The sequence below is a fragment of the Desmodus rotundus genome, chromosome 6 (assembly GCF_022682495.2).
Source record: "Desmodus rotundus isolate HL8 chromosome 6, HLdesRot8A.1, whole genome shotgun sequence".
NCBI lineage: Eukaryota > Metazoa > Chordata > Mammalia > Chiroptera > Phyllostomidae > Desmodus > Desmodus rotundus.
In genome coordinates, this window is record NC_071392.1 from 53,698,466 (window position 1) to 53,716,892 (window position 18,427).

Below are 18,427 nucleotides of genomic sequence, written 5' to 3' on the forward strand. Positions count from 1 at the left end.
TGGGGTCTATGCATGCTGGCAGAAGTCTCACTCACACTGTGCTGCTCCTTCCTTGGCCTCCACCTGCCAGTTCAGCACTTGCTCTCTATCTCTTCAGCCTCAGCTTACTGGCACAGCTGTGCTCCCTGTCAGGCAAGACCACACAGCACTCACTCCAGTCACCAGTGCTGCTGTGGCTTCCCATTTGGAGGAGGGATGAAGAGCTTGTCTCCAGGGGCCACTGGACCAAATCTCCTTCCCTTCTGCCCTACTGACCCAGCACCTGCTGTGCTTCTGGCAAGGCAGACCCTGGAGCACTCAGTGAGGGTTGCTGGGAACATTCCCAGACCAGGAGGTCTGCAAAGCCCACTGGCTCAAGAATGTGAGCTCTGGTTGGCCAACCAGACCAGCAAGGGGAAGAGAAAGCAATAGCATGGAGTTTCCGTGCTCTTTGCTTTTTAAAGATGGCCCCCAGAATCCTCTGTGTAGTAGAACTAGATAGGAGAGGTTATGTCCCTTCATCCAATCACCTCCCTACCCCAATGCTTGTACTGTACATGCTTCTTTCTATTGATTCATGCCACATTTATGTGGATGCCGGGGCGACACAGCTGGTTCATGCTTTTGCACTGTAGCTGCCGCTCATGCGCAATCCTTGATGCTTCCCAACCCGTCTCTCATTTCTGGGAGGCTGTTCCCCTGTTACAGTAGTACTAGCACTGACTCAAATACTCATCACAGTCCTGTGTTATCTAGAATATTTGTTTCATAGTATTATTTCTAGTTCTTTATTATAGCAAATATGTCATTTTCTGCAATAGTAGAATTATTTACCTTCCTTCAGTATGATAGTGATGAAAATTTTAACTATAAAAAGAATATTGATTTTCAGGTAAAAAAGAGAAAAAAGTAACTACTTTTATTCTAATTTTTGCTTTTGTAGGCAAGAAGGCACAGGGGATGCACATGCGGTACAATGGAAGTGTCTCTATCCATTTGGAACACAAAAAAATTGAGAAAAAAAACCAACAAAAATGTAGAGTTTCCCTAATAAAGCACAATTTATAATAAAAATTTCTGATGAACAATGACAAAATGAAAATTAATATGGAGAGCAGAGGCTGAATTACCCAGGGCTCTGAGACTGAAAAGAGGGATCAGGCCAAGTAGTCCAAGTCCCATAAAACACTCAATGTATCCACCATGGTGAGTCACAGAGGCCCATGGTCTTTGTGATGTCAGGGGCTTGTTAGAAATGACCTGGCCAGGAGAAGAAGCAGAGCTACTTGTTCATCCCAGTGGATTTTTCAATAAGACCTCCCCTGGTGAACATGGAGACTGGGACTGTGGTTTTCCAATTGGGCAAGGTTCCAATCTTCTAGTATATAACCTAATTCTGAGCTTTGGACTCTCAGGTCAGGGTGAGGTAATAATTAAACTCCCCAATGTATGGAAGTGAGTTTATGAAGAGATAAAAACAAAGAAACAAACAAAATTTCCTTGGCAAGAGGAATTCACAAGCTCAGATTTACAAACACATGTGGAAATTCCAGACAATGGAAGATATCCAGCATACCTCCCAAATGGGAGGAATTACACTTGAAAAATTAGAAATAATCATTTGCCAGATAGCTGCAATAAAATTAATTTATATATCTTTGAAAAGATGAAAAAGGAACTACTAATCCAACTTAAACAGTAATAAAAAGGTGTAAATAAAAATAAAAAATTTTGAAACAAGTATGGATGAATATGGCTAAGAATCCATTAGAATCTTGCAAATGAATTTTACATATAGATTAAAAACTTAAAGCAGGACTCTAATAAAAAGGATAAATAATAATTTGGAGTTGAAGTGATAGTTCCATTTTTTCATTTCAAGTAACTGACTAAATTACACAGAATATTGCAGGAAAGCAAGGAGGGAGGAAGGGAGGGATGATGAAGGAAGGAAGGAAAGGAAAGAGAAGGGAAGAGATTAAAAACGTAAAAAAACAATTAGAGGATGCATTAAAACATTGAAATATATTTCTAATAGAATTTCCAGGAGAGAATGAAGACAGTATACAACACATGTTGTATATACCTAAGAATTTTCTAGAACTGAAGAAAGCCTTGAGTTATCAGCCAGAAAAAGCACAAAGTGCTAATAAGAGTAAATTGACACAAAACAGAAAAAAGTCTGCTTGTAAACACATTTTATTGAAGTTTTAGAGTAATGTTTATTTTGAAACATTAACTTTTTTTTGCAGTCTTATTGTTTCCAGAAAAGAGCCAGTTTGCATTATTGTTTTTTTTCCTACTAAGAATGCCCATTAACTTTTTTAAAAAATTATTTTTATTGTTGACACTATTACTGATGTCCTCATTTTTTTCCCTGTTGCCCACCTTCACCCAGCCCATGCACCCCCTTCCCTCTGGCCATCATCACACTGTTGTCTGCATCTATGCCTTATGCATATGTGTTCTTTGGCTGATCCCTTCACCTTCTTTCATCCAGTGCCCCTCTCCCCTCCCCTTAGAGAGCCATCAGTCTGTTCTATGTATCCATTTATCTGTTTCTATTTTGTTTGTTAGTTTATTTTATTCATCAGATTCCGCACATAAGCAAGATCATATGGTAATTGTCTTTTTCTGACTGGCTTATTTCACTTAGCATAAAGATCTCCAGGTCCATCCATGCTGTCTCAAAGGATAAGGTTTCTTTTTTATGACCTCATAGTATCCCATCGTGTAAATGCACCACTGCTTTTTTATCCACTTATCTACTGATGGGCACTTGGGCTATATCCAGATATTGGCTATTGTAAATAATGTTGCTATGAACATAGCATATATTCTTTGGATTTGGTGTCTTGGGATTCTTAGGATATATTCCTAGAAGTGGGATCACTGGGTCATAAGGCAGTTTCATTTTTCAGTTTTTTGAGGAAACTGTATACTGTTTTCCACAGTGGCTGCACCAGTCTGCATTCCCACCAAGAGTACATGAGGATTCCCTTTTCTCCACATCCTTGCCACCACTCATTGATTTATTGATGGTAGCATTTTGGAAGATATGAAGTGCTATCACATTGTGGTTTTAATTTGCATCTCTATGATGATTACTGGGGTTGAGTATGTTTTTCATATGTAGGTTTATTTCTGGTCTCTCTATTCTGTTCCATTGTTCTATATGGCTCTTCTTATGCCAGTACCAGGTTGTTTTGATTACAATGGCCTTGTAGTATAGTTTGATATCAGGTACAACTTTGTTCATCTTTCCCATGATTGCTGAGTCTATTAGAGGTCTTTCTTAGTTATATATAAATTTTTTGGATTATTTGTTTTAGATCAGTAAAATATGCCATTGGTGTTTATTTTATTTTATTTTACTTATTTTTTATTGTTGTTCAAGTACAGTTGCCTCCATTTTACCCCCACCCCAGCCATCCTTTCTTCCACCCTCCATCCTACCCCTCTTTGGCTTTGTCCATGTGTCCTTTATACATGTTCCTTGACAACCCTTCCCTCTCCCTGCCCCTCATTATCCCCTCCCACCTCTCCTCTGGTAATGTCAGTTTGTTCTTAATTTCAATGTCTCTGGTTATATTTTGCTTGCTTGTTTGTTTTGTTGATTACGTTCCTCTTATAGGTGAGATCATGTGGTATTTGTCTTTCACCACCTGGCTTATTTCATTTAGCATAATGGAATTGTATTGCCTTTATAGATTGTTTTGGCTAGTATGAACATTTTAATGATGTTAATTCTGAACACAGTATATGCTTCCACTTATTTGTATCTTCTTCATTTTCTTTCTTTAATGTCCTACAGTTTTCCAAGTACATATCTTTTATCTCCTTGGTTAAATTTATTCCTAAAAACTTTAGTTTTAGTTGTTACAATAGAAAATGGGAATTTTTCTTAGTTTCTCTTTCTGATCATTCATTATTGGTGTATAAGTATGCCACCACTTTCTGAATATTAGTTTTATATCCTGCTAATTTGCCACATTTATTTATTTTTTAAGAGATTTTATTTATTTTTAGAGAGAGGGGAAGGGAAGGAAAAAGAGAGGGAGAGAAACATCAATGTGTGGTTGCCTCTTAAACACTGCCTACTGGGGATCTGGCCTGCAACCCAGGCATGTTTCCTGACTGGGAAATGAACTGGCAACCCTTTGGTTCTCAGGGGGGCACTCAGTCCACTGAACCACACCAGCCAGGTCCAGATTTATTTATTAGAGCTTGCAGCTTTATTCTTGAATCTTTAGATTTTCCATGTACAATTTTATATCATCTGTGAATAATGACACCTTTACTTTCTCCTTTCCAATTTGGATACCTTTTGTTTCTTCTTCTTGTCTAATGGCTGTGAATATGACTTCCAGTACTGTGTTCAACAACAGTGATAAAAGCAGACATCTCTGTCTTGTTCCTGATCTTAAGGGAGATGTTTTTAGTTTTAGCCCATTGAGTACAGTGTTGGCTGTGGGTTTTTCATATATGACCTTTATTACATTCAGATATTTTCCCTCTATTTCCACTTTTTTGAGAGTTTTTATCATAAATAGATGTTGGATTGTATCAAATGCTATTTTTTGCATCTATTGATATGATCATATAGTTTTTATCCTTCATTTGGTTTATGTGATATATTACATTCATTGATTTGTGCATGTTGTACCAACCTTGCCTCCCTGAAATAAATCTCACTTGACTATGTATGGTGTTTGATCTTTTTAATGTATTGCTGGATCCATTTTGCTGATACTTTGCAGAAGATTTTGTCATCTAAGTTCATTAGGGATTTGGCCTATTTTCTTTCTTAGTAGTGTCTTTATATGGTTTTGAAATTAGGATAATTCTGGCTTTGTACAATGAGCTTGTGATTTTTCTTTCTTCTTGAATTTTTGGACTAGTATGTGAAGGATAGGCATCAGTTCTTCTTTGACTATTTGGTAAAATTCTTCTGTGAGTTGTCTGATTCTGGGCTTTTATTTGTTGGAAGTTTTTTTTTATCACTCCTGTAATTTCACTAGCTATAATCTCTCTATTCAGATTCTCTGATTCTTCCTGTTTCAGTTTTGGAAGATTGTATGTTTCTAGGAATATATCCATTTCTTTCATATTGTCCATTGTGTTGGCATATAATTTTTTATAATATTTTCTTATAATTCTTTGTATTTATTTGGGGTCAGTTGTTACTTCTCTCTCTTTCCTTTCAGATTTTATTTATTTGGGTCTTCTCTCCTTTTTTCTTGATGAGTCTGGTTAGAGGGTTTGTAAATCTTGTTTATCTTTTCAAAGAACAAGCTCTTGGTTTCATTGATATTTTGTATTTTTTTAGACTCTATTTTGTTTATTTCTGCTCTGATCTTTATTATTTCCTTCTTTCTACTCATTTTGGGCTTTTTATGTATTTTTTTCCAGTTCCTTTAAGTGTAAAGTTAGGTTGTTTATTTGAGGATTTTTGTTTGTTTCCTGAAGTAGCCCTGTAATGCTATGAATTTTCCACTGAGGACTGCTTTTGCTGTATCCCAAGATTTTGGGTTGAATTCTCATTTTCATTTGTTTTTAAGGTAACTTTTGATTTTTTTCCTTGATCTGATTGCAAACCCATTTATTTATTAATAACATGTTATTTAGCTTTCATGTCTTTGCATGTTTTCCAGTGTTCTGGTAACTGATTTCTAATTTCATACCATTTTGGTCATAGAAGATGCCTTATATGATGCAAATCTTCTTTAATTCATTGACACTTGTTTTGTGTCTCAACGTGTGGTCTATTCTTGAAAATGTTCTATGTGCACTTGAAAAGAATGTTATTCTGCTGCTTTGGGATGAAATGCTCTGAAAATATCAATAAATGAATCTGGTCAATGTGTCATTTAAGGCCACCATTTCTTGTTGATATTCTGTTTGGGAGATGTATTCATTGATGTAAATATGTGCTAAAATCTCCTACTGTGACTGTATTACTGTCAATCTTTCCCTTTATATTCATCAAGATTAACTTTATATTTTAGGTATTCCTACAACTGGGGACAGAAATGTTTATCACAGTTACATCATTTTGTTGGGTTGCTCCTTTTATTACTATGTAGTGTCCTCTTTTGTCTCTTACTATAGCCTTTGTTCTAAAGTTAACTTTCTCAGATATATGCATTTCTATCCCATTTTTAAAAAATTGCTATTTGCATGAAATATCTTTTTTCAACCCTTTACTTTTAGTCTGTGTGTATATTTCATTCAGAGGTGGGTCTTTTTTAGACAGCACATATATATGGGTGTTGTCTTCTTATCCATTCAGCTATTCTCTTTTGATCAGAACATTTAAGCCATTTTCGGTGGGAGGAAAAATGGCAGTGAGGGAGCAGAGTCCACCTTTCCCTGCACACAGGTGAAACACCTAGCCTATCTACTGAGGAACAAAGCAAAAAGCCAACAGCACCTCAGCGTTTATGAACATAGGAGACCAAAGAGTATAGAGGACACTGAAAAAACAAACGGTTAGGGGACTGCTTCAGGACAAAAAGGTCCCTGGGACCAGGCGCCTGCTGGGCCTGCCACAGGAATCCTGGGAGAGAGCCGAGTTAATGGCTCCCTCCCCTGCTAAAAAAGGATTGAGCAGCACCAAGAGAGACCTGGTTGCTTGAGGTTGCAGGGAGGGGAATAAGGACTAAGTGCACCATGGGAGCCGGCCAGGGAGAGTTGAGAGTTGGGCCCTGTTGGGCCCTGATGGGGACAGTCCCTGGTCTAGCCAGAGAGGTGAGCTGTGCGAGAGGGCAGGCCCTTTCTTATACAGAGCAGCAGGATTCAGCAGGAGGATTTTCTCAAAAAGAAAAAGACCCTCGGGGGCACTGTGGGAAACTCTCCTGCAGCAGCAGCTCCAGTCTCCTCTCTACCCCACTACCCGGCGCTCCGGCAGGACTGTGGGGGATATTGAGCCTAAATCCTAAGCACCTCGGGGCGGGGTGAGGGAGTGCACAACACACTGAGACCACAGGCACCAATGGTGAGAGTGTAACTCAGAAAGACATGAGACCAAAGGCACTGGGGAGAGTATGAATCAAGGAAGCCCCCTGTGTGCACACCCGTAGCCCAAAGGAGGGTGAGTGCCTGAACCTGTGGGTCCAGGGCTGCTGGAGAACTGGGTTGGAGAACTGGGTTGGAGGCTGCTCGAGTGCTAGTTGGGATGGAGAAGAGCTGGGCTAGGCTGCCTAAGTTGGCTGCACAAAAAAAAGACCACCAAAAGTAACTTGGCAAGCAGGCTTGTTTTCTTTTTTGTTTGTTTCTTTGTTTGTCTTTGTTTTTTTAAAGTAATTCTTTATTATTAGTTTTTCTTTCTTTTCATACCTCCTTCCTCTCTTTCCTTCTTTCTTGTTCTACTCATTCTTTTTCTCCCTTTATGTCTCTTCTTCCTTCTGTCATTTTTTTTTAAATCCCCACAAGTGAGACAATAAAACCTGGAACTCTGAAAAGACCAAAGTTGGACCCAAAGAGGGGGCATCCCAACAGCTGAGACAGTGAAACAAATTTCACTTTCCTACTCCAGACAACTTGCAAGATATTGTATATTTGTATTATTAAGTTTTTTCATTAACCTTACATCACTCATTTTACTAGTATTTTTGTATTTTTCTTCTTTCTGTTTAGTCTTCTTCACTTGACTGGTTAATTTGCATTGATTGGCTGGTTTCCCCTTATTCTCTCTTTCACAGTGTATTGTTAATTAACTGTCTTTCACTTCACTTGGGTTCATTTAGCACACTACACTAGGACCCATACTCCCTATTCTAGTAATCCAGATCACATAGATTCTGTCATATGATTGTTGCTCCATTACTATTGCAAATAATAGCTGTTCCATACATCTGTAAATACTGCACAGAACTTCTCCCAGACCTCAGCCCACTTCACTGTTTCCTGAACTTTATTACTGCTGTGGTTAAATATATTCTCTCACACATTACACCTATTTTCTACCCTTTGCTCTCACTTTACCGCATAATCTGACCTCCCACAAGCTCACAGCTTTCTAGATCCAACTCACAAATCTCCCCCCCCACACACATAATAAGAGTCTTATCTTTTTTCCACCCTTACTAAAAAGTGGCTAGGTGGATAAAATATCACAGTTAACTATACACACACACACACACACACACACACGATCTCCTATTTCTTCTCTAAGGGCTGGTGCTTTAAATATCATATAATACAATCCTGCTCTCTTAAACCATTTCACCTTCCCCCGACAACCTACCATAAAAAAAGAGTAGGTAGAAGCCATGAACACCAGGATACTTCCTGGAAGATGAAACCCACCAACAAAGGTAACGCCAACAGCTAAGAACAGGAGGTGAAAGAGGGAGTGGAAGTAACACTAATTCAACCCAGGACCTATCTGGAAATACAACTAAATAGTGAAGAAATTACTAAGAACAAACAACTGAACAACAGCAGGAGAAAAGCCTCAAAACCTTGTACACATGGAAGAACCAGCTGCAACACAACCTTCCCACACCTGCACAACAGAAAACAAGAGGTATGGGACAGACTGACCCTCAGGTAAGCAGCTGGTGGGAAAGACCCACCAAAGAAAGTCTCAAAAAGAACCAAAAACCAAAGACATACAAAGAGTCAAAATAAACCACAGTCCAAGATCAGGAAGATCAGGAGATCAAGGACACTATACCACTGAATCTCACAGGTATTCTACCACAGAAGTTCACACCATAACCCATGGGGACAAAATGGAGAAACTTAAGAAGCAGAGGCTAACAGAAAGCGTCTCATTAATAATGGGAAGACAAAGAAACAAGCACCAAATGAAAGGAAAGGAGGAAGCCTCAGAAACAATGCTAAATGAAAAAGAGGCAAGTCAACTATCAGATATTGAGTTCAAAGAATTGGTTATAAGGAAGCTTAATGAGCTCACACAGAATTACCAAAACTACACGGAAACTGTAATGAACTCACTGCAAAATATATCAACATGAAAAAGGAAATAGAAACTATCAACAAGGGCCAAGAGGAAATGAAGAATACATTTCTGAAGTGAAGAACACAGTAGAAGAAATCAAAAGCAGGCTCGATGAAGTAGAGGATAGGATCAGCGAATTGGAGGACAAGGTAGAAAAAAACACCCAGAATGAGCAACAAGAGAAAAAGAGGCTCAAAAAGAATGAAGACAGGTTAAGGGAAATTAGGACAACATGAAATGTAATAATATCCATATCATAGGGATAACAGAAGGAGAAGAAGAAGAGCAAGGGATAGAAAACTTGTTTGAAAAAGTAAGGATGGAAAACTTCCCTAATCTGATGAGAGAAAAAGTCACACAAATATAGGAATCACAGAGAGTCCCAAGCAAGAGGAACCCAAAGAGGCCCACTACAAGACACATCATAATTAAAATGGCAAAATTCCAAGACAAGGAGACGATCTTAAAGGCAGCAAGGGAGAAACAGGAATTAACATACAAGGGAGCCCCAATAAGGTTAGTAACAGACTTCGTAATGGAAACGCCAAAAGCCAGAAGAGAATGGCAAACAATATTCCAAGTAATGAGAACCAGAGGCCTGCAACCAAGGTTACTTTACCCAGCAAGGCTCTCAATCAAGATAGAAGGCCAAATAAGGGGTTTCCCAGACAAAAGAAGTCTAAAAGAATACACCTCCACCAAACCAGCTCTGCAAGAAATGCTAAAGGGACTGCTTTAAGGAAAGGAATGAGAAGAGAGAGAAAGAGAAGAACACAGCTACAGAAAATTGGCAAGAATAAGTACCTATCAATAATAACCTTAAATGTAAATGGATTAAATGCCCCAATCAAAAGACATAGAATAGCTGAGTGGATAAGAAAGCATGACCCACACATACGCTGCCCAGAGCAAGTAGAAGGAAGTAAATAACCAAGATCAGAGCAGAGTTAAATGACATAGAGACTAAAAGCACAATTCTAAAGATCAATGAATCCAGGAGCTGGTTCTTTGAAAAGATAAACAATATCGACAAGCCTTTAAGCAGACTCACCAACAAAAAAAGAGACACTATCCAAATAAACACAATTATAAATGAAAGAGGAGAGATTACAATTGATTCCACAGAAATACAAAGGACTGTAAGAAATTACTACAAAGAACTGTATGCCAAGAAATTTGAAAATCTAGGTGAAATGGACACATTTCTAGAAAAATATAATCTTCCAAAACTGAATGAAGAACAAGTAGAAAACCTGAAGAGACCAACAAAAGCAGATGAAATTGAAGCAGTAATCAAAAACTCCCAACACACAAAAGCCCTGGATCAGATGGATTCACAGGAGAATTCTACAAAGCATTTAAGGAAGTGCTAACCCCTATCCTTCACAGACTATTCAAAAAAATCCAAAATGATGGAAGACTCCCAAACTTGTATTATGAAGCCACCATCACTCTAATTCCAAAACCAGATAAAGAAAATGAAGAAAGAAAATTTCAGGCCAATATCACTGATGGACATAGATGCTAAAATTCTCAACAAAATATTGGCAAACCGCAACCAGCAATACATGAAAAAGATCATACATCATGACCAAGTGGGATTCAGCCCAGGGATGCAAGGATGGTACAATATTCACAAATCAATAAACATAATACATCACATCAACAACAGCAAAGACAAAAAACACACGATCACATCAACAGATGCAGAAAAGCATTTGATAAGATACAGAACCCATTTCTGATAAAAACACTCAGCAAAGTGGGAATAGAGGGAGCATTCATCAACATAATAAAGGACATATATGAGAAACCTACAGCCAACATCATGTTCAATGGAAAAAACTTAGAGCTTTCCCACTAAGATCAGGAACAAGACAAGGATGCCCTCTCTCACCACTCCTATTCAACATATTATTGGAAGTCCTAGCCACAGCAATCAGACAAGAAAAAGTAATAAAAGGCATCCAAATTGGAAAGGAGGAAATGAAACTGTCACTATTTCTAGATGACATGATAGTGTGCAAGGAAAATCCTAAAGACTCCACCAAAACCTACTTGAGCTAATAAATGAATTCGGCAAAACAGCCAGATACAAAGTCAATACTCAGATATCAAAGACATTCTTGTACACCAACAAGGAAACATCAGAAACAGAAATCAGGAAAAAAATCCCATTTGATATAGCAACCAGATATATAAAGTACCTAGGAATAAACCTAACCAAGAAGGTAAAAGACCTGTACTCGGAAAACTACACAACACTGAAGAAAGAAATTAAGGAAGACACAAACAAATGGAAGCATGCACCATGCTAATGGATTGGAAGAATTAACATCATCAAAATGGCCATACTACCCAAAGCAATTTACAGATTCAATGCAATCCCTATTAGAGTACCCATGACATATTTCAGAGATATAGAACAAACTTTTCAGAAATTTATAAGGAACCATAAACGACCCTGAATAGCTGCAGCAATTTTGAGAAAAAAGAACAAAGCAGGAGGGATCACAATACCTGATATCAAACTGTATTACAAGGCCACTGTAATCAAAACAGCCTGGTACTGGCATAAAAACAGGCACATAGATGAATGGAACAGAACAGAGAGCCCAGAAATAAACCCAAGTCTCTACTGTCAATTAATATTTGACAAAGGAGGTAGGAGCATAAAATGGAGCAAAAATAGCGTCTTCAACAAATGGTGTTGGAAGATCTGGACAGCTACATGCAAAAAGATGAAACTCAATCACCAATTTACACCATACACAAAAATAAATTCATGGTAGTACATTTAAGCCATTTTCATTTAAAATAATTATTGATAGTTATGTATTTATTGTCAATTTATTATTTTTAACACTTTTGTTTTTTCTTTTTTAATATTTTTAAAGAATATTTTGTTGATTAAGTTATTACAGTTGTCCAAATTTTTTCTCCCCATCCCCTGTCCTCCCTGTACTCCCACACCCTCCAGTATCCTCCCACCCCCTTAGTTCATGTGCATGGTTTGTACAGATAACTTCTTTGGCTTCTCCATTTCCTATACTATTCTTAACCTTCCCCAGTCTATATTGTGTCTACGTATTATGCTTCTTATTCCATGCACCTTTTCCCCCCATTCTCCCCCTCCCCCACCCCACTGATTACCCTCCATATGATCTCCATTTCTGTGATTCTGTTTCTATTCTAGTTCTTTGCCTAGGTTTTGTTTTCGCTTTTTAGGTTTAGTTGTTGATAGTTGTGAGGTTATTGTTATTTTATTGTTCATATTTTTGAGTTCTATTTCTTAGATAAGTCCCTTTAACATTTCATATAATAAGGGCTTGTTGATGATAAACTCCTTTAACTTTACCTTATCTGGGAAACACTTTATCTGCCTATCCATTCGAAATGATAACTTTGCTGGATAAAGTAATCTTGGATGTAGGTCCTTGCTTTTCATGACTTCAATAACTTCTTTCCAACCCCTTCTTGCCTGCAAGGTTTCTTTTGAGAAAACAGCTGATAGTCTTCTGGGAACTCCTTTGTAGGTAACTCTCTCCTTTCCTCTTGCTGCTTTTAAGATTCTCTCCTTATCTTTAATCTTGGGTAACTTGGTGTATTCCTCATTGTGCTCAATTTCTTTGGGATCCTCTGGGCTTCCTGGACTTCCTGGAAGTCTATTTCCTTTGCCAGATTGGGGAAGTTTCCCTTCATTATTTTTTCAAATAAATTCTCAATTTCTTGCTCTTCCTCATCTCCTTCTGGCACCCCTATTATTTGGGTGTTGGAGCATTTAAAGTTGTCCTGGAGGCTTCTAAACCTATCTTCGTTTTTTTGAATTCTTGTTTCTTCATTCTGTTGTGTTTGGATGTTTATTTGTTCCTTCTCAAAATCATCGATTTGAGTCCTGGTTTCCTTCTCTTCACTGTTGGCTTCCTGTATATTTTCCTTTATTTCACTTTGTATAAACTTCATCCCTTCCTTCATTTTGCAACCGAGCACAATCAATTCTGTGAGCATCCTGATTTCCAGTGTTTTGAACTCTGCATCAGATAGGTTGTCTATCTCCTTGTTGCTTACTTCTTTTTTTGGAGTTGCTTCATATTCCTTTGTCTTGATGCACCTGATATGTTGTAAGGGGCAGGGCCTTAGGTATTCGCCAGAGTGGGGCAACCCTCTTTGCTTCATTGAGGTACTGTATGTGGGGGAGGGGTCAGAGAGGGAACAGTGCTGCTTGCTTGGCTGTCGCCTCACTTTCTTTCACTTTCCTTGCTTCCCACAAGCAGATTGTGCTGATTCCTTGGTAGGTGGGTTTGCATATGTTCTAAGTCCCTGTGGGTCTCTCCAATGGACTCTCCTGTGAGGCTGAGTTTCTCTGTACTGCAACACCCACAGGTTTTTACAGCCAGGGGTTTCAAGTCTTTAATTTCCCATTTTGAAACTCTGGGTTTCGTGATGTGTCTCACTCCCCCATTGCTCCTCTCATCTTAGCTGGGCACGAATGTGGGATCACCAGTGTGGTCCACTGCCTTGCCTTGCCACATGTCCTCTGTGTCCCCATTTCTGCCCCTCCTATCAGTTTGGATGAATGTTTCTTTAACTCCTTAGTTGTTGATCTTCCATGCAATTTTATTTTCTGGCAGTTCTGGTTGTTCTTTGTTTTTAAATTGGTGTTATCCTTCTTTTAGTTGTGTGAGGAAGCACAGCTTTTCTGCCTATACCTCCATATTGGCTGGAACTCCTTTTTTTCCTGCTTCTTATAGCAGAGCCTGTAACATTTCTTGTAATACTGGTTTTGTAGTAAAAGAAAAAACAAACCCAAAACAAAAACAAAAACAAAACAAAAAACTATCAACTTTTTCCTGTCTAAGAAGCTCCTTATTTATTTTTCCCTTTTAAAAGATAACCTTGTTGGGTATATTAGTCTTAGGTGTAACTCCTTGCTTTTTATCATTCAAATATTTTATGCCAATCTCTTCTTGCCTATAATGTTTCTGTTGAGAAATCAGCTGACAGTCTTATGGGAGCCCCCTTGTAGGGAATTAAGGCTATTCTATTGCTGTTTTTAAGATTCTCTCTTTGTCTTTAACCTTTGGCATTTTAATTATGATGTGTCTTGGTGTGGGTCTTTTTTGTTTAATCTTGTTTGTGATACTCTGTGCTTCTTGTACTTGTGTCTCTGTTTCTTTTACCAGGTTAGGGAAGTTTTTAGTTCTTATTTCTTCAAATAGGTTCTTGATCTCTTACTCTCTGTTTTCTTCTAGTACTCTTCTGATGTGGGTGTTTTTATGCTTCATGTATCCCAAGGTTCCCTTAAATTATTCTCATTCTTTTTATTTCCTTCTTCTTTTTCTGCTCCTATTGGGTACTTTTCTCGTACCTTATCTTCCAAATCTGTGATTTACTGTTCTGTATCATCCAAACAACATTTTATTCCTTTCAGTGTACTCTTGATGTCAGGTATGGTATTATTCATTTCTGACTAGTTTTTTTTTTTCATGGATTCTATGTCCATTTTCATGCTATTATAGCTATTACTAAGTTTTTTCAGCATCCTTATAACCATTACTTTGAACTCTATATTTGATCATTGCTTGCCTGCATTTTACTTAGCTCTTTTTCTGGAGACTCCCCCTGTTCTTTCATCTGAGGCCTCTTTCTTTGTCTCCTCATTTCTGTCTGCCTCTTTTTGTTTGCTTCTATCTATTAGATAGATCTGCTATGAATCCTAGTTTTTGAGGGGTGACCTTATGTAGTAGGTGTCTTGTGGGACCCAGTGGTTCAATCCTCTTGATCTCCTGAGTTGAGTGCTCCAGGGATGTACCTTGTGTAGGTTATGTGAGCCCTGCTATTATAATCGAGACTTGATTGCTGTTGACCCGTTCATAAGGGATAGACCCTGAGCCTGGCTGAATGTGAGGCTTAACCCTGACTACCACATGTGGATGGATTTTCATGCCTCCACCTCTTTCTTGCTAATGCTGGAGCAGTAATCATAGACGGGCTGGAGAAGCATCAGCTAGGACAAAGGTGGTAGCTCTTAACTTATTTTTATCTTCATTATGTATTAAGTGAAGAAGTGAGTATTAAAAGTAGCCAAAATATTATTTTTTTTCCTTATCAAGGAGAAACACACTTCGGTTTTGCTAGTGGATTACACGTTTTCTCTTATACTTGATTTTACATGTAATCATCAATACTATTAATGCATGTAATACCAAATTAAGTAATTTCTAATTTTCTCCCAATGTGAATATTACCTGCTATTGTGAATATGCTCAAATATAACTATTTGATTCAAGACTGTTGATTCCTTCTTCCCATTATTATGGTCTGAGTTACTGTAAATTTACTATTTTGAATATTCCGAACCTATCTTGATTCCAGGATATCCTGGAGTGGGGTTCTGATTTTTTTTTTTTTTGCTTATCTATTTTATGGGATACAAATAAAGGCTGATACTCAGTTGATGTAAACCTGTGGCTGTTCTTGCCTGCACTAGTCCAGCTAAGTCCTCTTCAGCCCAGTTGTCTCTGTTCTTTCCCCTAAACCACAGTGCCAACACCAGGAATTCCCTTCGTTATGGAGAACTCTGTAATTCACAAAGACATGTACCCAAATCTGCATTGATTGACAGATCTAATATGGTGGAGGAATAAATAGAAGCTACACTAACCTCCTCCCAGGACCAATCTGGAATTACAACTAAATTGTAGAGATATCATCCCGTATAAAAAACTGAACACTGGCTGTACAGAAGCCTTATAGCTATATACAGAAAGAAGAGACCACATCACCACAACTGGAAAGGTAGGGAGTGAGTAAGAGGTGTGAGAGGGCTGGCTGGACTCGCACAGGCAGCAGCTGAAATTCCAGAGGGAAATTTCAGTAGCTCAGGGGTTGCCCCTGAAAAGTGTGGGATCTAAACCCTAAGCTGGGCTCCCCAGCCTACAGCACCAGAGCCAGAAAATAACCCAGATAATACCCAACTCCGAAAAGCAGCAGGATTCAGTCTTTTAGGAAAAAAATGGCTGGAGACACAGAGAGCCTTTAAAGGGCCAAACCACATAATTTTGTTTGAAGCCACTTATACTGGGCTCCAGCAGAAGGAGGGCAGGGTGACCTAGAGATGCTTGAGGTGAGTCTGGACTTGGTGGCTCTGGCAAGAGAACTGGAGGAATAGCCACCAGGATCCCAGTTATGAGTCATATCCCATACTTCAGAAACCATCTTTCTCAGGCAGAGCACTCCCCTCCAAGTGGCATCAGCCTGAGGGGAAGCAATAGTCCTGCCCACAGGATTTGCTCTGCCCTACCCTATGACGCTTAAGCCAGGCTGCTGACTACAGGTTGATGCTAAACCACTGATTAACTTATTAAGGTAAAAATACAAAGAAGCAGCCAAAATGGGAAGACAAAGAAACAGAACTCAAAAGAAAGAAAAAGAATTATTCAGAAGAAGAGCTAGATGAAATGGAAGCAAGCATTTTATGATATAGAGAGCTTAGAGTAATGATTATAAAGATACTCAACAGCGAGAATAAAGAGGTAGAAATCATAAAAAGGGACCAGTCAGAAATAAAGAATGTTTTCTGAGTACAGGTCTTTTACCTCCATGGGCTACGTACTTTATTTTTCTTGTTATAGCAAATGGGATTTTTGTCCTGATTTCTGATTCTAATCTCTCATTGTTGGTGTATAAAAATTCCTTCAATTTCTGAATATTGACTTTGAATCCTGCTATTTTGCCAAATTCACTTATTAGGTCAGGTAGTTTCTTGGTGGAGTCTATAGGATTTTCCATGTACACTATCATGTCATCTGCAAACAGTGACAGTTTCATTTCCTCCTTTCCAATTTGGATGCCTTTTATTACTTTTTCTTGTCTGATCGCTTTGTGTAGGACTTCCAATACTACGTTGAGTAGAAGTGGTGAAAGCTGACATCCTTGTCTTATTTCTGAGTGGGAAAGCTTTTAGTTTTTGCTCATTGAGTATGATATTGACTGTAGGTCTCTCGTATATGGCCTTTATTATGTTGAGGAATGCTCCCTCTACTCCCACTTTGCAAAGTGTTTTTATCATAAATGTGTTGTGTACCTTATCAAATTCTTTGTCTGCATCTATTGATATGATCATATGATTTTTGTCTTTTCTTTTGTTTATGTGATGTACTACGTTTATTGATTTGCAAATATTGTACCATGCTTGCATCCCTGGGATGAATCCCACTTGATCATGGTGTATGATCTTTTTAATGTATTGTTGGATGTAGTATGCCAATATTTTGTTGAGGATTTTAGCATTTATGTTCATCAGTGATATTGGCCTGTAGTTTGCTTTCTTTGTTGTGTCTTCATCTGGTTTTGGAATTAGGATGATGTTCGCTTCATAAAAAGGGTTTGGGAGTCCTCCCTCTTCTTGGAATTTTTGGAATAGTATGAGAAGGATAGGGGTTAAATCTCTCTTAAATGTTTTGTAAAATTCTCCTGTGAAACCATCTGGTCTAGGGCTTTTATGTACCTGGATTCTTTTGATTATTGCTTTGATTTCATCACCTGTTATTGGTATATTCAAGATTTCTGCTGCTTCTTCACTCAGTTTTGATAGATTATATTCTTCCAGAAATTTGTCCATTTCAACAAGATTTTCAAATTTCTTGACATATAGTTGTCATAATTTCTTACAATCCTTAGTAATTCTGTGGTATCAGTTGTAATCTCTTCTGTTTTATTTCTGATTTTGTTTATTTGATTTCTCTCTCTTTTTTCTTGATGAGTTAGCTTAAAGGCTTCCTGATTTTGTTTATCTTTTCAAAGAACCAGCTCCTGGATTTATTGACCTTATGATTGTTCTTTTAGTCTCTTTATCATTTAATTCTGCTCTTGGTTATTTCCTTCCTTCTCCTCACTTTGGGCTCAAAACTACACAACACTGAAGAAAGAAAGTAAGGAAGACACAAATAAATGGAACCGTGTACTGTGTTCATGGATTCAAAGAATTAACATCATCACAATGTCCATATTACCCAAAGCAATTTATAGATTCAACGCAATTCCTGTGAAAATACTGGTGATATATTTCACAGATATAGAACAAACATTTCAAAAATTTATATGGAACCATCAATGATCCTGAATAACCACAGCAATATTAAGAATGAAGAATAAAGTAGGAGGGATCAGAATACCTGATATCAAACTATATTACTAGGCCACTGATATCTAAACACTCTGGTACTGGCATAGGAACAGATACATAGACCAATGGAACAGAATAAAGATCCCAGAAATAAAAGAATGTCTCTATGGTCAATTAATATTTGACAAAGAGGGCAGAAACATAAAATGGAGAGAAAATCGCCTCTTCAACAAATGTGTTGGGAGACCTGGACAGCTACATGCAAAAAAAAAAAAGGAAAAAGAAATTCAATCACCAAGTTACACCATACACAAAAATAAATTCAAGATGGGTAAAAGACTTACATATAAGTC

At 38.0% G+C, this 18,427-nt stretch overlaps 1 protein-coding gene across 8 annotated transcripts in view; it reads left to right on the forward strand.

The window, feature by feature from the left end:
- Positions 1-18,427, forward strand: part of SUGCT (succinyl-CoA:glutarate-CoA transferase) — a 1,028,943-nt gene that overhangs the window by 677,792 nt on the left and 332,724 nt on the right. Inside the window, exon 13 of one of the 8 annotated variants that reach the window (XM_045193187.3) lies at positions 923-1,097. The exons of the other annotated variants lie outside the window; for them this stretch is intronic. Coding sequence (XP_045049122.2) covers positions 923-1,030 — 108 coding nt within the window. The 3' untranslated portion in view covers positions 1,031-1,097. Of the gene's footprint in view, positions 1-922; positions 1,098-18,427 lie in introns of those variants that run through there. 8 annotated transcript variants of the gene reach the window in all.